Below are 21916 nucleotides of genomic sequence, written 5' to 3'. Positions count from 1 at the left end.
ATAAAACTTTACTATGGCCTTGGCAAGGTGGCTCGGTTGGTTGGGGTGCTGTTCCAGTGTGACAAGGTTGTGGGTTCGATCCCCGATCAGGGCACATGCAAGAATCAACCAATGAATGCATCAATAAGTGGAACAACAAACTGATTTTTTTCTCTCTCTCTCAAGTCAATTTAAAATTTTTAAATAACAGCTGGTGGGCCTGGCTGGGTGTAATCACTAAGGATACCTGTTAAGGAATATTGTTAGAGCTACACTGGAAATAGCAATATGAACTCACAGTCTTTAAAACTTATCAATTCAACCTGAGCACTGAAGTAGCCTTTAATCGGTTTCCCACCAAAAGTCTGTGTGCAATAATTGGAGAGGAATCCCCAGTATTAAAAACGCAGTCTTCAATACTCTTTCCCACTTCAAGGAAGGAGGGTTCTTATGGAAACATAATAGCTGATTTTATGTTTTGGGGCAAGGAGGTATAATACAGGCTGGAATATTTTGTTGTCAGCAATCAAGGATGTTTCTCCAAATTCTGGGAGGTGTTGAAGGCACACAGGAGCCCAGCTAAAGTTATCTTTCATCAACAACAATTACAGGTAGCAAGCCCTGGCTGAGTGGCTCAGTTGATTGGAGTGTAGTCCTGTACAACAAAAGGTTGCAGGTTCAGTCCCCAGTCAGGACACATACCTAGGGGGCGGGTCCAATCCCTGGTTGGAGTAAGGAAGGCAACTGATTATTGTTTGTTTGGTTTTTTTTTCTCCCTCTCTGCCGTTTTCTCTCTCTAACATCAATAAACATATCCTCAGTTGATAATTTTAAAAAAGATGCTGCTCTTTGTAAAACACAAAACAAACAAACATAAAAAACAAATACACTAGCTGTTTATGCATAGTAGGATAATAGATGGTATTCATTTTTCCTATATTTTTCTGGCATTTGCAAGTTCCTACCTTTTCCATACATGCATTATATAAGGTGAGTCTGCAAGGCGTTGACCTACAAGAGCTGTAGGATCCACAGGGACCTGGCCCAGAGCACGCTCCTGTGTATCTGTTGAGTCTTGAATGCACAGAGCATCCAATACAGCAGCAGTCTCCCTCCCAGCCTCAGTTTGCCCCTCTGTACAGCAGAGGTTCCCTCCAGTGGGCAGGCAGACCGTCCAGGGCTGAGGGCTGGGGCCCAGGTTCCCAGGTCTGGGATATGGACTCGGTGGTCCAAGCTCGGGTGGAGTCTGGATTTGGGCTTTGGGTACCTGGGCCAGAGATCAGGATCTGGTTCCCGAGATTGGGTTCAGTGTCTGGGCTTGGGGTCTGATGCTTGAGATCCGGAGCAAGTGTGGGATCTGGAGCAAGTGGGCTGAGGCCTGAGGTCTGGGATGTAGGATCTGGGATGTGGGGACTGAGGTTCAGGACCCGAGTCTAGGATCCGAGGTCTGAGGCCCGGGGACCCAGGGTCCAGGATTCGGGATCCAGGGTCTGGAGTCTGAGGCCGGGAGTCTGAGGAATGCGATCTAGAGTCCGGGGCCGAGGTCTGAAATGAAAGGTCTCGAGTCCGGGGTGCGAGTGTGAAGCAGGAGATGTAGCGTACGGGGTCCCTGCCCGAGGTCTGGGATGTGGAGCCCGGGGTCTGCTATGCCCTTCTGGACAGGCCCCCGCTGCTCTTTCATTCCCTCCCTCTCCCTCTCCCTCTCCCACCCTCCTCCCTCCCCACGCCCCCTCCTCTGCCCCCTCCCGTTGCCCCTCCCCTCCCCTCCCCCTCCCTGCGCCCGCCCCCGCCAGACAGGCCGGCCCCGCCCGCCCCGCGGCGCCGCACCGACAAGATGGCGGCGGGTGGGAGCGGCGGCCGCGCGTCGTGCCCGCCGGGTGTCGGTGCGGGCACGGGGGGCGGCCCGGGTCCCAGCGCCAACGCTGCCCCCGCCCCCGGCAACGCGGCCGCCGCCGCCGCTTCGGCTCCCGCTGCCCCCGGGACGTCCCCTCCGGGCTCGGGGCCGGGCGCGCAGGCCGCGGCGGGCGGGGAGCGGGCGGCCGACGAGCCGGGGGCGGCGGCGCTGCTGCGTGAGCCCGTGTACAACTGGCAGGCCACCAAGCCCACGGTGCAGGAGCGCTTCGCCTTCCTCTTCAACAACGAGGTGCTGTGCGACGTGCATTTCCTGGTGGGCAAGGGGCTCGGCGCGCAGCGCATCCCCGCGCACAGGTGGGCCGCGCCGCTCCGGGACCCGGATCCCGGACCCCGGGACCCACCATCCCCGAACCCGGGACCCCGGACCCCTCCTCCCAGGACCCCGGACCCCTCCTCCCAGGACCCCGGGACCTGCTATCTCCGGGACCCACCATCCCCGCACCCGCCACCCCGGGACCTTCCATTGCCATCACCGGGACCCCGGACGGCCTATCCCCAGACCCCGCTTCCCAGGACCCTCCATGACCCCACCAGGGCCCCTAAGTCTCACCACCTGGACCCTAGGACCTTGCCAGATCTCCGTTATCCCACAGGACCCCTCCAGGACCTCCCCTGCCTTCAACCACCTTCTGCAGGCCCAACCTTCACTGGGCCCTGTGACCCTGCCAGGCCCCCACCCAACCCACAACCCCGAAGTACTAGCCCTCCCCTCTTCCCAGGATCCCCATCAGAAATTTGTGGCCCTATAACTGTCCCCATCCCTGCCACCCTGGCCAGGATTTCCAGGCCCTGTTACCCCCAGCAGCTCCTTTACCCTTGGGCCCTGCCATCCTGCCTCAGAGACCTCCTCCACACTGCTGCCCCCAGAACTCTACCAGACTCCCCCTCATAAACCCAGGACCCCCAGACTCCTAAATTATGTAGCCCGCCCCTGAGCCAGCCCCCTGGCTCCCCCAGCCTCCAGACCTTACCCTAGCTCCTTTACCACCCCCCAGCTTGGACCCCCAGTCCCAGAGCCCTTCCAGCCCCCTGACCCCAGGCCCTGGACCTCCCCAGCCCTTTGCCTCCCAACCCCCAGGCCTCCTCCTCTCTGGAAAACCGGCAGAGGGGCAGGCCCCATCCCTCTGCCGGTTTCAGGGTGCAACCCTCAAACTCCTGGGCTGGGTGGGCTAATGTCAGACACTGTCCTGCCCACTCCTGGTCCCTCTCACCCTGCTGCCCAGCACACCCCAGGGACCTCGGTGGGGAAGGCTCACTGGGGACCACATGGGGGAAGGGGAATTGGGGGCTTTCTTGCCTCTCCTCTGGCAGTGTCCCCCAACGTGCTGTGAGGGTCCCCCACCTCTTTGGAGCGTGGTCAGTAATCTGTGCCTTTGAGAATCTTGCTGGTTTCTTCTTAGCTACTTGGGTACAAATGAGCCTGGATTCCTGTCCTTGGAATGTTCCAGGCCTGTGGTCAGGTCTCCAGGACCTACCCTGGCTCCTCCCTGGTGTGTGTGTGTGGCCATCTCTCTCCCGTCATCCGTGTGGACTGCCCCTCTAAGCTTGGAGTGGGGGTGGGGCACTGGTCAGTCGCCACCTGTGATTCCCTCCTGGACCCCTGGCCTTCCTCATGCTCCTCCTGTTCCTAAATACTGCTCAGTCTAGTCCAGGCTGTCCTGCCCACCTGACCCTACCGGAGCCCTCTGGGGAGGGGCAGGGCAGTGCAGCTGGAAGCCCTTTCCCCCCAGGGCATCTCAGGGTTTTGCTTGAGGGCAGTGAGGGGGCGGGGCTCCTGCTCTGAGTGCCAGCTGACCTTGGGGACAGGTGCTAAGTTGTGCTTGAAGGTCTGGTGGCTGGTGGCAAAATGGGGACAAGAAAGGTGGGCACAGGGGCCCCTGGAGAGAAGCAGAAGAGGGGCCTGGCTGGTGGCCCTGGAGCCTGGGCTGTGGTAGGAGAGGGAAGTGAGGAAGGACAGGTGTGACCTGTAGTGACACTTTCTGAGAGCAGTAGGGAGACACAGGGCCCTGGGGGTGATGGCACAGCTGCCCTTCTCCAGTGAGGACACCCCTGAGCAAGAGGTGCTAAGCGGGACAGGAAGGGGCGTGCAGGGCTCCGGGTTCAGGGAGACGAGGCGTAGAAACCAGAGGGGCTAGGCACATGGGAGACCATGCAAAGCCTGGGCAGAGGAAGCAAGAGGCACCCTGGGCCACTGGGACCACATCTGCTTTGAAGGGTAGAGTGGGCCACAGATACCACTGGAGACAACTGGCTTGATGGGGGCAGCAGACAGGTACACAAAGGGTTCGGCATCTCTGGGGGAGGCACGTTCCTGTGAGGTGCTGAGGGGTAGCTTGGCAGCTGAGGGAGCGTAGGGGCCTTGGCGGGGTTTCCTGGACTCCTGGCCTGAGCACCCCAGGGGAGGACAGGCATGGAGGCACACACTGTCGGAGGGACTGAGACACCCCAGAGAGATGACCAGAGGCACTGGGACCAGAGGAGTGTGCCTTTGGGGTCTGTGGTTTGCGAGGGTCCATAATGATGGAAGTGGGTGGGTTGGTCTGGGGCAGTGTGTGGATGGAGCAGGAGGGGTGCTTAGGAACGATAGCAGGGGGCCACCCTGAAAGTGGGGTCTTGGGTGCAGCCTCTTCTGGGTGTGGGGGTGCATGCTCGCATCATCAGACTGTCCCACCCCCTGGACCTGTCACTTTCTTGTGGCACTAGCTTCACAAGGCCCATGTCACTGCGGGCTCTCTGCCCGGCTTCCCTGGAACACAGCACAGGTGCACATCGCCGCTTCTGCAGCTGTGGGTTGCCCCCCTGGGTCCTGAGAGCTCCCAGGCCCTGGGTACTTGATGTCTGGACGGTGTCAGGGCCAGGCCAGTGGCACTTTTCTTGTCCCATTGCCTTGACATTGATGCCCCATTCTATGGATCCCCTCCACCCTGTCGAAGGTTCTAGTTGTTTTTCTTTTTTGGTTTTGGGTGATTATTTTATTCAAATTTGTAAAAACTTTACCTGTGGTAGTCAAGTGGGTGACTGCCCAGTGAGTGACCCTGGGTTCCTTGCCCCTCGGTTTCCCCACCTGTGACCTGGAACTGCCACTCAGGTGCCTCTGTCCTGGGGCCATCGGGAGGAGTGACTCCATGACCCAACCATGTGCTTATCACAGCGGCCCAGGGCTCCACTAAAGGACTGGGGAGTTTAGATGGAGGCGGGGACATGGCCCAGTGTGGAGTTAATGTCCCGGCGGCCAGGCTGGTGGAGAGCCGGCCGTGAGTGAGTGGGGCAGAGGAGTGGCCTGGGGCGTCCTGGTCGTGTGGACACTGCCCAGCTGACTTCGTTGCCACTCCTCCTGAGGGGGCTGGATTTGGGAACGATGTGAAGAGTTGAGTGGAAAGCAGAGCCCTTCTCAGCCAGGTGGTCAAGGGTCACCCTTGGGGTGATGCCTGCCTGCTGGACACCCCTGGAGCACTTGACGAGAAGGGTGCCTCACCTGGATGTACCTTTGCCCCCAAACTGTAACCCTGGCGTAGTGGGCTCAGTAGGGGCACCCCTGCAAAAATAGACATGTTTATATCCTAATCCCCAGAACCTGTGATTGGAACCTTGTTTGGAAAAGGGACTTTGCAGATGTGACTCAGTTAGGGGTCCCAAGATGAGCACATTACCCAGGTGGGTCCCAAACCCAGTGACAGTGTCCTTGTAGGAGACTCCCAGAGGAGAGAACAGCCAGCCCTGCGATGACAGATGGAGAGACAAGGGTGAGGTGGCCACAGGCCTAGGGACACGGGAGCCCCCAGAGGCTGGGAGAGGCAGGGGGCCTCCCCCTGGGCCTCTGGAGGGAGCAGGCCGTGGGACACCTTGCTTTGGGAGTCTGGCCTCGAGGACAGGGAGAGAATAGATTCCATTTGCAGCACTTCGGGTAGCAGTCCTGGAAACCAGTCTCTCGACCGACTGGTCTAATCAGGAGAAAGCACACAACAGCCCGGCCTGGACGTCTCCTGCAGGAGCCAGCAGTCGCTCCTCCAGACTGCCCGGGCGTGAATACCAGCGAAAGGTGGAGAAAACGTCACAGCCTGGGCATCCTAAGGGGACAGCTACATGCCACGTAGGATGCGAGATAGGGTCCTGGGGCAGAAAGTGGACATTACTGCCAGCACTGGTGACATAGCAACAAGGCCTGAGAAGGACTTTAAAAAGCAGAGAGGGAGGGGCTTATGCTAATTTTAAGGTGTGGTCAGGAGCCACCAGCTCCCAAGGCCCAGCTTAGGGTGGTCATGGCTGAGCCTCAGAGTGGCCCCTGCTCTTTGGGTGCAGGGTGAAGTGGGGCCTAGGACCCCGGAACAGAGGTTGCCATTTGTGATGGCGGAAGGGGCCAGCCCTGGGTAGGCAACCGTCCTGTCTCCTGCTCTGCTCGGCTTTGCAGCCTCTGTCCCCCAGCCCCATGCTGTGTTTTTTCATACTGCTGTTTTCTTCTAACTTTCCAAAGCTTGAAGTCTGTACTGTGTTGTGATTGGTGGGCTGTGGGCGAGGCTGTGCCCGTCCCCTGTCCTGCATCCCCAGTGCCCAGGAAACTGCTTGGCATACAGTAGGTGCTCAGTAAATACGCGTCGGCCCTACCTGCTAGATCCAATGTGTACATTTTCAGGGCTTCGAGGCATTGTAAAGGTCTTCAGGGAAGCATATTTGTGGACACACACATCTGGCACTTATGCAAAATGAACTCTGAGATCTCTTTCTTTGCTCTCATGGAAAATGTGGCCACACTGAGGGATCTGGAACATGGGACAGTTTGTTTCAGGGCTTCTTTTGTGATCTGTGTTTGTGTTAGTCCAGCGACACCTTTTTTTTTTTTAAACACATAGGCTTTCTTTTGTTAACTTAGTTTTTAATTATTTTTTAAAGATTTTATTTATTGACAGAGGGGAAGGGGGGGGACAAAGAGAGGCAGAGAAACATGACTGGCTGCCCCACACACGCCCCCTACTGGGGACCAAACCTGCAATCTAGGCAAGTGCCCTGACCAGGAATCGAACTGGTAACCTTTGTGGAATGACAGGCAACCCACTGAGCTACACTGGTCAAAGTGTGACACCTTTTTTGATGACAGTGGCCCTATGGTGTGTTTGAGGATTGCTGAGGAAGTTCTCCCCAGTTTTATTTTGTGTTGAGACCTTTGCAGCTGGTCTGATAGATTCCGCATGGACTCGTGTGGAATCGATCACCCATTTGTCCATCCCTCCAGCCGACAGCCATGGAGACATGGCGCCGACAGAAAATTGTCTCCCTGTGGAAGGCGCCTTTGTGCCCAGCAGCAGCAAACGTGTGTGAAGAGCCAGATAGGAAATATTTTTGGTGGGCCACAGGGTCTCCAGCCCAGCTGCTCAATTCTGCCTTTGCAACGCAAGAACAGGAACACGGATGTGAGTGAGGATGGCTGTTTCCAGTGAAACTTTACAAAAACAAGTGGTGGGCCAGACTGGGCCCGAGGGCCGAGTTTGCTGGCCCCTGGTATAGTTATTCCTTGATTTTGTGAATCAGTTGGTCAAGTACTAAAGCAATTTAGTGGGGAATTGGTCTTCCCAGAGATGCTGCAAGAACTCACACTTAAAATATGGAGTATTGCCTTGGCTGGTGTGACTCAGTGGATTGAGCCCTGGCCTGTGGACTGAAGGGTTGCTGGTTCCATTCCCGGTCAGGGAACATGCCTGGTTTCGGGCCAGGGCCCAGTTGGGGGTGTGAGAGAGGCAACTGATCACAAGTTCTCTTCCACATCATGTTTTCTCTCCCTCCTTTCCCCTCTGTCTAAAAAATAAATAAAATCTTTAAAAACATATCTGGAGTATGTCTGGGGGTGTGAACTCTTTCTCCAGGTACCCCGGGCGTTTTCTTGGTGTCCTGGTGAAAGTTTTGTGGTTTCTAGTGCTGTACGGCTCTTGCACGTTTACTGCTGAGTTCTTGCCTAGGTGTTCTGTTATTACTTCTGTTGGGAATAATCTTTTCTCCATTATGTTTTTTTCTAGCTGATTATTGCCGGGAAGCTATAGATTCTGGGGAATATCTATTTTTATATGATTTGAATTTATTTCTGAGCCCTCTTAGTGTTTATAATCATTCAGGGGACTCTGGCCTCCCCCCATGCAGCAGACTTTTCCGTGCCAGTGGGAATGTTCTAGACCTGTGCTCTCCACAACTAGCCATGTGCGGCTCTCAGGCACTTGAAATGTGGCTGCCGCAACTGAGGACTTGACCCTTTTAGTTACTTTAATTTTCATTTAGACTTTGATAGTTCTGTGTGGCCAATAGCAACCATATTGTCAGTGCAAGCTTAAAACATAGAGAATCTTTTTTATGGGCAAATCACTTCTATCTCTCGCTCATATTTCTGTCCCTTACATTTTTTCGGTTCTTACTGTATTTCTGACCCCCAGGGTGTTGTTCTGTCACAGGGGGGACAGCTGGCAGCCCTGGTGATCTTTGTAGTTACATGCGAGCCTTGAGATCGGTTTCCCACAAATTCTCACTGACAAGGCAGGGAACCTTCACTGTGTTCCCTGTTTACTCGGTTTTCAGGGAGTGTGGGTGTGGGGTGTGTTACAGTGCTTTGCTGGATTTGGGCCCGTTTGATCCGACGACCATGTAGAAAGTTTACCTGGCTGTCAACTGTCACAGCCCGGTTCTAGTGCATCCATCACCCTGGAAGTGCCCTGCTGCCAACCCGAACCCCAGACAACTGCCGATCTCTCTGCCCTCCATCTCTCTGCTTTTGCTGTTTTAGGGTCGTGTTTTTGAGATTTGGTGATGCTGTCGAGCGCTAAGGCAGAGTTGCTGTTTATTGCCAGATGCCACCATTGGGGGGGGCCGTGGTGTGTCCACTCACCATTGATGGGTGTGTGAGCTGCTTCCTCTGCATCGCTGTTAGGAACAATGCCGTCGTGAACATGCGTGTACAGCTCCATATGCAGATGCGGTTCCTTTTGTCTTGGGCAAATACTCGGGCGGGAAGGGTGCGTTGCAGGCTAGCTCTTACCTTTGACCTTGTAAGAAACCGCCTTCCCACGTAGCCATACCGTCTCCCAGCCCCCGAAGTCCTGAGGTCCCGTGGGCCTCGTGGGTGAGCTGGAAACGCTCCCTTGTCTAGTTTCCAGAGCAGCATGTGTGGGGGGTGGTATTTCCTCCAAAATCCTTGCTAGAACGCTGTGCAGCCGTCTGGGCTGGGCTTCTCTTTGGTGGAAGATTTTCTCTTTCTTCACAAGTTGCTTTGGCAGTTCGTGTCTTGCCAGGAAATAGTCCGTTTCATCTAAGTTGTCTTAACTGGTTGCCATGAAGTTGTCTGAAAACTCTTGCGCCATCTTGCATGTCTGCAAGCGACGGCCCCTCCTTCTGTCCTGGCCCTGGTAGCTTGTGCCACACTTTGCTTTCCTGGTCAGTCTGGTTAAAGCTTTAGTGATTGATTTCTTTTCAAAGAACAACAATTTTGGTTTCCTTGGTGTTCTCTGTTTTCCCATTTCCAATTTTCTAAATTCCTGCTCCTGCTTTTATCTGTTGTTTCTTTGAGTTTGACTTGCTCCTCATTTTCTAGATTCTCGAGGTGGAAGCTTACCTTGTCGAGGTCTTTATTTAGTAAGGACACGATATTTGACCCCTGAGCCCTGGGAGCTGCATCCTTACACTTGGACGTGCCGTGTCTTCATTCTCCAATGTCCCTTGTCTTCCTTTGGTGACCCCTGGGCTTCTTGGAAGCGTGTCACCCCACTCCCAGCATCGGCGATGTCTCAGGTCTCTCTGTTGGTGATCGTAGTCCCGTCCCTCGGTACCTGGAGAGTGTGCTTCCCCTGCTGGCAGAGCTTCTAAGTGCGTTTGTATGGCCTCACGTGTGGTCTGTCGTGCATAGTGTCGTGAGTGCACCTAAAGAACGTGAGTCTTCTGTCCCCAGATTGAGGTTCTGTGAAGGCCGTTCAGTCAAGTTGGCGGATGCCGCAGTCCGGGCTTCGGTGCCCTCGCTGCTTTTCCGCTGTCCTGTCCGTCATCGAGAGCGGGCGCACCAGCCTCCCATTGTGGCTGTCCAATCACCTCTTTCCCCTGCGAGCACTGTCCTGCCCTGCGTGTTTCGGGGGCACCGTGGCTGGGTGTGCACGTGTGCGGTGGTGACCTGTTCCTGGTGGGCTGCCCCCTTTCTCCTGGACTGTTCCTCATCCTCGGGTCCATTTTGTCCAATGCCACGGCAGCCCCTCCACCCTCTCACCGTTTCGGCCTGCAGGGCATGTCTGTCCCATTTTTCTGTTTCCACCTCCTTCGTGCCTTTGGGTGTTAGGCAGTGATGTGTGTCCTCGGTGCAGCCTGCCAGGAGGCCCGCGCAGTTGGTCGGTCCTGTTTTTGCTGATGTTCGCTTACACAGAGGCAAACAGGGAGAGCAGCCTTTGGTCCAGAATCCTGGCCCGGTTTAGTCTAAGGTGGGATTTGTCGGGTGCTATGTGAAGGGTGGCCCAGGCCCGAGCAGAGCACATGAGGCTGGTGGCTGCTGACTTGGGAGACTTCCGAGTGGGGTTGCTGCTCAGGGACTCCGGGCAGGGATGTGATACAAGAGCCTTGCAGAGCAGGGGGCAGGCGCTCTGCAGCAAGCAGGCGGCTGGGCTGTGGCTCCCGAGCCGTCTCCGCTTCCCTGGGGAGAGGCTGCTGTGGGGCGGGTCCTGGCGGCTGAGGATGGACAGCACAGAGCTGGCGGCACTGTCCTTGGTGTGGTCACTACCCTCTGGCTCCCACGGGTCCTCAGCTAGAGGGAAGGTTGGGTGCTCCTCTCAGCCTGTTTTCACCCACTAGGTCCTCCCACCCCTGGAGCTAAAGAAGACACAGGCAGGTAGGCTGGAGTGGCTGAGTCATTGCTGGCAGAATTCACAGGACTCCCCACAACTACTGCCTCCCAGTGCCCCTGCCATTCCCTTGACCTCTGTGCCCTGTCCCACACACTCGGCCCAGCACAGGTTCCCCGCCAAGCCTGTCCTGACCCTCACTCCCCTCATGGCCCTGTGTTCGTCTCCTTTCTATCCCACTGTCAGGCTGTCTGCACCCTTGACCTGTGTCTGCCTCCTTCCAGGAAAGCAGGGGTCCCAGTGCCCAAAGCCTGAGCGCAGGGGAGGTGTGTGTAGAGCAAGTGATGAGTGAGTGAGAGCATGCATGAGTGAGTGAGTGGTGGCTCAGTGAATGGACGGATGGAAAGCTGGCAGAGGGCATTAAGCCGTCTACCACGGGGGACATGACTTCAGTTCTGGCCTTGAGTTGCTATTGGTCCATTGAATGGCCTTCTTGCTCAGCGAGAGCTGAGCCTCCCTTCTGGAAGCATCAGCCACCAGGAAGCTCTGGGCATGGCATCTGTTGGTGGGGGGCAGCTGGCAGAGGAGTAGGTGCTATAGTACCTCCTGGGGTCTCCAGTGGGGAAGTCTCTGGTGGGGATACTTAGGTCACATGTCCCCACCCCTTCTTTCCACAGCCCAGGCTTGGGTGATGGGGTTAGGCAGGGCCACAGGAAGGGTAACCAGGTCTGCTCTTCATTCCAGGTTCGTGCTAGCCGTGGGCAGCGCTGTCTTTGATGCCATGTTCAATGGGGGCATGGCCACCACGTCCACCGAGATCGAGCTGCCCGACGTGGAGCCGGCGGCCTTCCTGGCGCTGCTCAAGTAAGGCTTTCCAGGGCCTCTTGACGGGGGGACAGGATGGACAGCCTGATAGTTTGAAATGTCAGAAGACAGACAGGGCTCAGGGAGAAAATAAAGACCCTGGTGACATCACCTCCAAAGCCCTGACTCCCTGGAGTTGCCTGGAACTTGCCTGCACAGTGAGAGGTGGCTCTGGAGAGCCCCACCCTGTTTTAATTTTTGTATTTTCAAAATTGATATTTAATCCATTTACCACATGTGGTGGTTCATTCATTTAAGGTGTGCAATTCAGTAGTTTTCTAATGTAATTTACAGATGTGTGCAGCTGCCTCCTGTATCTGGTTCCAGAACATTCTGTCACTCCAAAAAGAAGCCCCATCCCTGTTAGCAGTTACTGCCCAGCCCCCTCTGCAGCCCCCAGCAACTGCAAACCTGTCTCTGGATGTGCCTGTGCTGCACGTTTGACGTAAATGGAATCACACGCCCTGTGGCCTTCCGTGACTGGCCTCTCTCCTGAGCACCGTTTCTGAGGCTCATCCATGTGCTGGAATGTTGTTCAGCCTTAACAAGGAGGGACATTCTGGCAACTGCTATGACGTGACCGAACCTTGAGGTCATTGTTGAGTGTAACAAGCCAGGCACAGAAGGACAAACACTGTGTGATCCCACTCACATGAGGTCCCCAGCGGAGTCAGATCCACAGGGACAGGAAGTGGTTGGTGGAAGCCAGGGGCTGGGGGAGGGGAGTCAGTGTTCGATGGGGACAGAGTGCCAGTTTGGGGAGATGTGACAGTTCTGGAGATGGATGGTGGTGATGGCTGCGTGACAGTGTGACCATGCCGGTTCGGTGGTCCCCGCAGGGCACATGCAAGGAGCAACCACTGAGCACCGAAACCAGTGGGACAGCAAGTCGATGCTCCCCTCTCCTTGTCTCTCCCTGCCTTCTCTCTCTCTCTAAGTCGGTTTTTACAAAACGTGAATGTGCTTATTAACGCCACTGTGCCGGGCACTGAAAAATAGTTAAGGTAGTAAGTTTATGTTATGTAGACTTTACTGTGCTTTTTAAAAAGTAAAAGAGATATCCCCAAACCCCCCAAAACAGGTAATGGGCTACAGTCCCAAAGCTGGACTTGGGGCTCACTGTGTCTGTCCCTGCATCTGTCTCCCCGTCCGTTTTTCTCTGGGCTTTGATCAGTCCCGCTCGGGTGCCCTCCTGAAGAGGGTGGGCCCTGTCACCATCAGTGTGGGAGTGGCTCACTTGTCCTTCCGCATGTATCTGGGCCTGTCCCCATTCAGGGTTTCCTCTGCACTGCTGACTAGGGGTGTGGCCAGCCTGTGGGGGGCTGTCCTGGGCACCTCGGGGCCGTGCAGCGGCTCCGTAACCCAGGGACACCAGCTGCTGGGCTGTGTTGGGCTCTGCTGCGCTTCCACCACCGTGTGCAAGACTAATTTCTCCGTGGCCTCACCATTTTTTGTCAACCCCAGCCTCCAACCCATATGTAGGGTCAGGTGCTTGGTCACAGTGTCCACATGTGTCTGCGACTTGCCCATTCAGCTTTGCCATATGGCCTGCTGTGTAGGTCAGTAGGTGTGGAAATGACCCTGTGTCCCCAGCAAACTCGTGGTGGCCTTCAGCCCTGGTGTCTCCGCTTGGGAAAGGAGCGGACCTGCAGTGCAGGTGTGCTCCCCGTGTTAGAGCATGCATGCCTCAGCCGCTTACTGGCTTTCCCTGGCAATAGCCTTTGCAGATCACGTCTGCAGGCCAGAGGGCAACAGATGGTTCTAGCAGGTCCCTCAGGGCCAGGCCAGTGGGGTAGAGGTTGGTGTGGGGTCTTGCTGGGGCCCTGACAACACCGGGGTCCCTAGGGTCCTGCCTCATGCACATCCCCATCCCGCTCAAGGTTTCTCTACTCGGACGAAGTTCAGATCGGGCCTGAGACAGTCATGACCACGCTGTACACCGCCAAGAAGTACGCGGTGCCTGCGCTGGAGGCCCACTGCGTGGAGTTCCTGAAGAAGAACCTGCGGGCAGACAACGCCTTCATGCTGCTGACGCAGGTGCGGGGCCCGGGTGGGGGTGCCTCAGCTTTTGACACCCTGGAGGGTGCCCCGACCCCCTGCCCTGATGGTCCCCTTCATTTTCTAGGGGGCCTCGGCAGCTCCTGGCAGGCATGGCTCCCACGTTCATTTGGCTGCAGGTTTCCCGCTGTCTTTGCCCTTTATTCAGGGGCTGAGGTGTGGGGAGAAAGGCACCCACATTTCTGTGAGAAGGTCCCTTTTGGGCTCCGTGTGGTCATCCGGCTGTGGTAGGGCTGTAGGGGACCAGGAGGCCTGGGCACAGGTGGGTGTCTGGGGTTGCCGTCCCTGGCCGGTCGTAGCCAGGTTAGATTTGCAGACCCCTCACTGAGGTGGGCACCTTGGCCCTGGGCGCTGATGGGCCACTTGCCAAGTCACTCTGAAGGGCCAGAGCCAGAACTGTTGTGGGGGCCACTCCGGGTCATCCGCTGAGATAGGGGCCATGGGGGGGTGTGCTCCTCAGGCCCCAGGAGGAGAACAGGGCCAAGGGGTCAGGGTGTCGCTGCAGCCCCACTTCCTCCACACAGGGAGTCAGACAGAATCTTCCTTCCTCCTTGGCCCCTGCCCCATGTGTCCATTCCTGAAGGAGTGGCTTCGGAGGGCCAGGCACAGCACTTTCATGTCCTGCGGTCACTCATGGCCCTCTTCCCAGGGGCTCTCGCCTGATCCGAGTAATGGAGCCCACCACCCCAGGGGTCAGCCCTGTCTGCTGCCCCTGCCTCCAGCCCTGGACTGCCAGGGGCCCCTCTTCAAAGGTGTCTTCCTGGAGCAGGGTCCTTCCTTCACTAGACCCACCCACCTCACCCCAGGCCACGGTCACTACAAATCTGTGAACTTGGAGAAAATCTTCTGTTCCCTCGAGCTGGCACTGTGAGAGCACCCAAGCCCCAAGACTTAACATTCCTGACAAGTTTTAAACCACAAAATCCATCTTGGGTCCTATCTCGGGGCTGGATGTTGACCTGCTGTCCCTCACAGGCTCGGCTCTTTGACGAACCACAGCTTGCCAGCCTGTGCCTGGAGAACATCGACAAAAACACGGCCGACGCCATCACCGCGGAGGGCTTCACAGATATCGACCTGGGTGAGGCCTGTGGGGCACCTGGGGGGTCCCCTTGTGCCACGGACTCCACCATCTCGACGTACGGTGGGCACGCTCCCTCCGCAGAGGCCCGGGTGGTACCTGTGTTTGGCCTCACCAGCCAGACGGTTTCTGCCTGGCCCACGCCCCTGCTGCCATCTGTGATGAGACGGCAGGTGGGCATGGCCACAAGCCGGTGAGGCCTCATTCATCGGCAGAGGCTGTGCATCGTGTGCGGACAGTCCCTGGCTGAGGCCATGGCATCCACATTGACATGGCTCCTCTGTCCCATGCAGACACGCTGGTGGCCGTCCTGGAGCGGGACACGCTGGGCATCCGCGAGGTGCGCCTGTTCAGTGCTGTCGTCCGCTGGTCTGAGGCTGAGTGTCAGCGCCAGCAGCTGCAGGTGACACCCGAGAACAAGCGGAAGGTCCTGGGCAAGGCCCTGGCTCTCATCCGCTTCCCGCTGATGACTATTGAGGAGTTTGCCGCAGGTAATGTTCAGGGGACCGGGGTGGGGTGCTGCTCAGGAGGAGCGTGAGCCCTGGGGACCTTGTGTGTGACTCAGTCGAGTGTCCCGCTAGGTCTGGCATCAGCCATGTGTTGGCCCAAGAGCCCCGCTAGGGACACAAGTGTGCCCCTCTGTGCTGACGACACTCTTCTCATTGATGGGGAGCTGGGACTGTGCACAAATGTGTAAACGTGGAATGACCCCCAGATGCCGTGCATCCAGCCCGCATCTTGGTGTCTCCTTCCCTCTGTGCTTCCTGTGTCCACATGCAAATGTGTGAGTGTACCAGCCACTGGGGGTCCCCATCTTGGACTCATACCCTGTGGGCTGTGGCTTCAGTATCCTTGACAAGTCTGTGAAGGGGTAGGAAATGGCCATGGTTGCGGTGACCCTGTTACAAGACCTAGGGTGTGGGCCGATGTGGGGCTGGCCCTGATGAGCTGCCCACCCCATGAGGACGCCCACATCTTGGGGCTCATCGGGCAGCCACGGAACCCTGGAACCCTGTCCTCCGGGCTGGGCCTCCCCCTTGTGTCAGTCTCCTCCGGACTGGTGCTGACCCCGGCGTTGGAGCCGAACAGGCCTGGAAGGTTCCGTGTGGGGTCTGTGATGCAGCTCTGTGGTCAGTGCATATCAGCCACCCTGTCTCTCCCAGGCCCACGCTGCCCCCCGGCCCTGCCCAGGTTTAGGGTCACCTGATTTAACAACAGCAAACATGATTGAGCATATTTCCCATGATGCACTGGCTGGGATGTGCATGTCCTACAGGTGCGTCTTCTTTGATCTGAAAGTCAGACTTCCTGTCTTGCATTTTATCAGGTGGTCCACCGTGTTACATGAGTCCTGGGGTGATGCCCCAGAGAATGTCTCTGCATTCTGGGGACACCAGGGCTGGGTTACTCTCTGTGGGAGCAGTGCTGACCCGGGCACTGTGGAGTGTAGAGCAGCACCCCTGGCCCCCACTTGAAGCAGGAGCACCCCCAGCATGACAACTACAGATGTCCTCATACCTTGCTTGGTGTCCCCTGAGGGAGAACCCTGGGGACAGCATTGGACTGTCCCATGCTGAGGCACCTGTAGGAGGCTTGCTGCGTATTCCCTCTCCATACTGGCTTCACCCCCAAAACAACTCTCCTCAAGGTTCCCCAGCCGATCAGGATGACAAACCGGAACTCAGGCCCCTGAGACACGGCCCACCTTCTGGAAGTGTCACTCCCTCAAGCCCTGCCTCTCTGCAGTGGGCTTTGAGGGACTTCTTCTCTTTGTCCCTGTGTATTTTAGAGAATGCCCCCAGCTGAGGTTCCACTGGAAAATACCAGAAGGTGGAAGTTTGAGTCCTCCTAGCTCCATGTTTCACAGTTGAGGTCGGATATAGTTTTCTTTCGACACTTTCTATGCAGAGATTAAAAGACGGTGGTCAACACCCTGCATTCAGTTTTCTGTCTTCCTTATTCACTGAGCCCATAGATATGCTGTGTCCCATCGTGAGGGTCTCTGCTGGTGTGCTGGGCTGCAGGAGCTCTGAGCCATGCTGTGGTGGGCCTTCTGCAAACCTGGGTTCTGAGCTGGTAGATGAGTGATTCTTGTAAAGCTCAAGGCCTGTGTTGTACCTTCTGTTCTGGAGGCAGAACAGCAATAGGAAGGGCACATATAAGGTCCCCACCAGTCTGTTTTGGCTTGTGGCCTCCGCTGTCACTGTCCGGGGTTCTCCTGCCCTGGTTCCCGGCCTGTCCAGGGTAGGTCCCATCATCTCCCCGTGTGTGCCACTGCTGCGTGGCCAGAACCCCCCAGCCACTTCTAGCTGGGAGTCACCCCTTAGCCACTAATGGCTCTGAGTGTAGACAGGCAGGGTGCCGCCTGCTCTGTCGACTGGGGGGGGGCCTGAGGGGCGGTCCTGGCGCAGGCAGTCAGGCCTGGGGCCATGAGGAGGGATTCTGTCCAGTGGGCTAGTCAGAGCACCGCTGCATGTCTGTGTCAGGCCCTGCCCCAAACACCGAGGCAGAACTGCCCCATCTTGGGGCTGCCTGGACCCCTCATGTTTTGCAGAAAATTCAATGTCTTCTGACAGATGCTGTGGACTTGAGATGCCCACGCATTCTGGTGTCTTCTGTGCCCTGGGGGGTCACCCCAGCCTTCCCCACCCTGCCTTTCCCCAGCCTCAGGACACACCGCACCTCGGTCTTACCCATCACTTCCTGTGCCCACAGGGCCCGCACAGTCGGGCATCCTTGTGGACCGAGAGGTGGTCAGCCTCTTCCTGCACTTCACCGTCAACCCCAAGCCCCGTGTGGACTTCATTGACCGGCCGCGCTGCTGCCTCCGCGGGAAGGAGTGCAGCATCAACCGCTTCCAGCAGGTGGAAAGCCGCTGGGGCTACAGCGGCACGAGTGACCGCATCAGGTGGGTGCAGAGCTGGGCTGGGCACTGGGGTGCTGGGTAGGAGGGAGCGGGGTTGCCAGGAGTGAGACACAGGTGAGGAGCACAGCTGCCGGGGAGGCAGCCCCGCCTGCTGGGAGGCCTCCAGAGCCCAGGGGGGAGGAGGGGCCCCCGGAGGCCTCCGTGCCTGTGCACTCCCACCTGCTTACGGGGTGTCCCGAGTTTAGTGCCTGTCTCTGTCCATCAGGTTCTCGGTCAACAAGCGCATCTTCGTGGTTGGCTTTGGACTATACGGCTCCATCCACGGACCCACGGATTACCAAGTGAACATCCAGGTACCCGCGGCCTTGGCCCCACCTCCACATCCAGGTCCCATCCCCAGGTCAGGCCCAACCCCAGACACCACCCCATGTCCCACCCAGGCCCTGCCCCTCCCACTGTACCCCACCTTTCTCAGGAGCACCACCCCAGATTCTCCATCTCTCCCTTGTTAGGGCTGTGCCAGGACACACCGTAAATGGAGGGAGTGTTCTGGCATTTGAGGGACTACGCCCCCAACCCCATGGGCGTCGTTATGGGTCCCAGGCAGGACCCTGCCTTGTGGTCTAGGGTGAAGTTTAGCCTTCCCTCCTGCCTCTGCGGGGTCCCGTGGGGGGAGCAGGGGACCGAGGCCCCAGGTGAGCCGTGCCTGGCCCCGGCCCTCGCAGATCATCCACACAGACAGCAACACCGTGCTGGGCCAGAACGACACGGGCTTCAGCTGCGATGGCTCGGCCAGCACTTTCCGAGTCATGTTCAAGGAGCCAGTGGAGGTGCTGCCCAATGTCAACTACACAGCCTGCGCCACGCTCAAGGTGTGCCTGACCCTGACCCTGCCCCGCCCAGAGCCCTGACCCCACCCCAACTCTGCAGTAAACCCCGATCCCCAAATACTGCACAGAACCTCAGCTCTGACCCTGAGCCCTATTCATTTTGACTCCACCTGTCTTTTTTAAAGATTTTATTTATTTATCTTTAGAGGGGAAGGGAAGGAGAGAAGGAGAAAGGAGAGAAATATCAATGTATGGTTGCCTCTCGTGTGTCCCCTGCTGGTAACTGGAACTGGCCTGCAACCCAGGCATGTGCCCTGCCTAGACATCGAACCGCGATCATGTGGTTCACAGGCCTGCACTCAATCCACTGAGCTACACCAGCCAGGGCGCCACCTGTCTTTTATCTTTTATTTTTTTGAAGGGCATAGGACTCTGGTCTGATAGTACAGTAGTCCCCCCTTATCCCTTATTCATGGTTTTAGTTACCCATTGTCCAAAATATTAAATGAAAAATTCCAGAATTCACCAATTTTAAGTTGTGTGTCGTGCTGAGTAGTGTGATGAAATCTTGCTGTCCCATTCCCTCCCATCCAGGATCCTGACCCTGACATCTGACCCCAAGTCTGATCCCTATCAAGGACCCCAACTTCTAACCTTTCTCTGATCCCCATTATCCAGGACCACAACCACGCCCTCGTGTTGACCTTAATTTTGATCCCTAAACCCTAAACTCCACCACGATCTCCCACACTGACCCCAGTCTTGAAACCTAAACCTTATCCAGGACCTTGACCCCAACTCTGATCTCTGACCTCTCTCTAGGCCTCTGACTTGAACCTTGACCCACCCTCTAGCCACCCCTGATGGTTGGGGCTCAGAGGGGGGCCGTCTGTTGTGGGTCGCAGGGTCTGCCCCCTGAGGCCCCACAGCACACACACCTCTGTGCAGGGCTCTGCTGCCCTGTCTGGTGGGGCCCCAGTCTCAGGGTGGTCCTGACCGCACTGTGGCCCCAAACCCGCAGGGCCCGGACTCCCACTACGGCACCAAAGGCCTGCGCAAGGTGACCCATGAGTCACCCACGACGGGGGCCAAGACATGCTTCACCTTTTGCTACGCAGCTGGGAACAACAACGGCACGTCCGTGGAGGACGGCCAGATCCCCGAGGTGATCTTTTACACCTAGGCACCGGCCCCCACGCAGCCGTGAGGACAGCAGCCTGAAGCCACCAGAGATGAGTGGACCGCCCCACGTCCCACGCCAGCCCCCACAGGCTCCCCAAGCTGTGCCCACCCCTGGCCACGTTTCTGGCCGTCTCAGTGGTGGTGAGCAAGGCTGCCTGTTAAGAGGAGCCGGGAGGAGTCTGGGCAGGCAGGGCTGTGAGACAATCCCTCAGGACTGGGGGCAGGTCCCTGGGTGTGGGCGTCCAGCCCCTGGCCCTGCCACTCCCAGACGGGAGGATGGTGTAGGCCGTCATCTTGTTGGTGTAACTGCACATAGCAATGCATCTTGGATTTCCATTTATCTGGTAGGAGACAGTGTGGGGGGGCGCCTCTAGTGCATTTGATTGGGGTCTTCCGGTCTGTTCACTGGGGACGCTCAGGCCACTGTGACCTCAGCCCCCAGGATGCAGGCCTGAGCCCCAGGGGATAGGAACCATAGGGGGCTTGCCCCTCTCAAGGCCCTGCAGGCTGGCTTTCCCGCCAGGTTCCACCCCGGCCCCCGGCCTCTCTGGACAGGCCCCTCCCAGCCCTGCAGCTGAGGGCACAGGTCTCAGCCCGTCCGCCTGGGAGGGGCGGTGCCGTGGGTCAGCCACAGTAGTCATGTGCCCGTTGGCCCATGGGACCAGAGGGTATTGCCTACCCCCGCCCCCTGTACATACTGTGTTCCCGCCCTACTCAGCCCCCCCGCCGAGGGAGCGCTCTGCCCACAGGTGCTGGAGGGCGCAGCCCCTCCCCTGAACCCCAGGCCCTCCCACGTGTCCCTGCCCCAGTGAGTCCTTCTGGAAACTATGTTCTCCCCAAAGCCATGAAAGGTGTGCCCTCTTCACACCACACCCCCAAATGATTTTTTTAAATAAAGGAAAAGAAACACCTGCCCTGACCTGTGTGCTTCTTCCTGTTGGAGCTGGCAGGACCCTGGCAACTGAGCCCTGGCACTGTCCTTTCTGTGGCTGTTCCCTCCCACATAAGGGGGGGCTCGTGACCCCTACATCTGGAGTCACTGCCTCCCAACAGACTCCTACCCTGGAGGCATCCACAGTACATGGTGGGGCTCTTGGTGGGTTGAGACCCTCCCCGCGACCTCTGTCCTGTGCACGAAAGTTCAGCGGCCTCACCCTGCCCCTGCTGTATAGCAGTGGGGGACCCTGAGGTAGGTGGGCAACATGGCCAGGGCCACCAGCAGGGAAGGCCACACCGTGGGGCTGAGCTGCCCTGGGACTTCCTGGCACTTTCCCTGACGTCAGCGGGGACCCTGGTACAGTGAGCCCTGCAGGAGTCTTAGGGTCTCTGCCCTCCAGACCTGGGGCTGCACCTGGTGTGTGGCAGGTGCCCGAAAGTGCTGAGTTTTGTCCCCAAGCCGCACCTGTGCGGGGGCGGGTAACCTGACATGCTCAGCCCTCTCTGTCACTGCTAACTGTCATGGCAATGTCCAGCATCCATTTAAAAATTACCAAGCAGCCTTAACTGGTGTGGCTCAGTGGACTGAGTGCCAGCCTGTGAATCAAAAGGTCACCAGATCGATTCCCAGTCAGGGAACAGGGAATCCGGTAAAGGTTGCAGGCCAGGTCCCTAGTTGGAGGTGAGAGGCAACAGATCGATGTTTCCCTCTCCTTTTCCCTTTCTTCCTCTCTGTCTAAAATAAGTAAAATCTTAAAAAAGAATGCATGATGACAAATGGTATGAATAGGGGGGCGTGAAATTTGAGAAGGGAAACGGGTCAGCATCATGAGAAGTGGCACCGGAAATACTGCAACTGAAGCTGTAAAGGTTCCTTACAAAACAGACTCAACACTGCTGCCGTCCCACCCGGTCTGCTCTCCACGCTCAGGGTGCCGAGGTGGCCATTCGGGGCCATCCAGGGTCTCCAGAAATCACAGTTTTAACTGCTGGAGTTCATCCTGTCGCACCTACTCATTTTGGGCAGAAATACTTTGGAACAGACTAAATTATTCAAAGAAAAGTAATGATCTTGTGTAATGTTACTACAGTTACATTTTGAGTGTCCCCCTGTTTTACTGATTCACTTGAGGAATGGCAGAAGAAAATTGTGTTAAAGACGCTTTGTAATTTTTGTAAGTGGGCATAGTAAAGACAATAATGGGGTTTATTTTATTTCAGTATTTTTTGACTTTCTTAAATTTTGTTGGCACCAAATTTAACAATGAAACACACCCAACATGGGGAAAAAATTGTCACCCAAGGACATGCTTTTGATTTTAGAGAGAGGGAGAGAAATACTGATGCAAGAGAGAAACACCAGTTGGTTGCCTCCTGTATGAGCCCTGACCAGGTTGAGTCCTGCAACCTAGGT

General features: G+C 56.9%; 1 protein-coding gene across 1 annotated transcript; it reads left to right on the top strand.

Moving 5' to 3' along the window:
- Positions 1-1789: 1789 nt before the first annotated feature.
- Positions 1790-20480, top strand: BTBD2 (BTB domain containing 2). The gene is made up of 9 exons (XM_037137961.2): positions 1790-2187; positions 11430-11549; positions 13430-13586; positions 14583-14688; positions 14982-15179; positions 17404-17596; positions 17820-17907; positions 18280-18426; positions 19406-20480. The coding sequence occupies exons 1-9, from the start codon at positions 1814-1816 to the stop codon at positions 19565-19567; spliced, it is 1545 nt and encodes a 514-aa protein (XP_036993856.2). The 5' UTR covers positions 1790-1813; the 3' UTR covers positions 19568-20480.
- The last annotated feature ends 1436 nt before the right edge of the window (positions 20481-21916 follow it).

The sequence above is a fragment of the Artibeus jamaicensis genome, unplaced genomic scaffold (assembly GCF_021234435.1).
Source record: "Artibeus jamaicensis isolate MK-2021 breed Jamaican fruit bat unplaced genomic scaffold, CSHL_Jam_final scaffold_537, whole genome shotgun sequence".
NCBI lineage: Eukaryota > Metazoa > Chordata > Mammalia > Chiroptera > Phyllostomidae > Artibeus > Artibeus jamaicensis.
Note: the sequence above shows the minus strand (reverse complement) of the source record. Positions and strands in the feature narration are given on the sequence as shown.

Bases quoted from the DNA above. Each gene is read 5' to 3' on its own strand.
- BTBD2 (XM_037137961.2), top strand. From the start codon at position 1,814: ATGGCGGCGGGTGGGAGCGGCGGCCGCGCGTCGTGCCCGCCGGGTGTC. The intron at 13,587-14,582 runs GTGCGGGGCCCG...TGTCCCTCACAG, and splicing joins CCTTCATGCTGCTGACGCAG to GCTCGGCTCTTTGACGAACC. The intron at 14,689-14,981 runs GTGAGGCCTGTG...TGTCCCATGCAG, and splicing joins CTTCACAGATATCGACCTGG to ACACGCTGGTGGCCGTCCTG.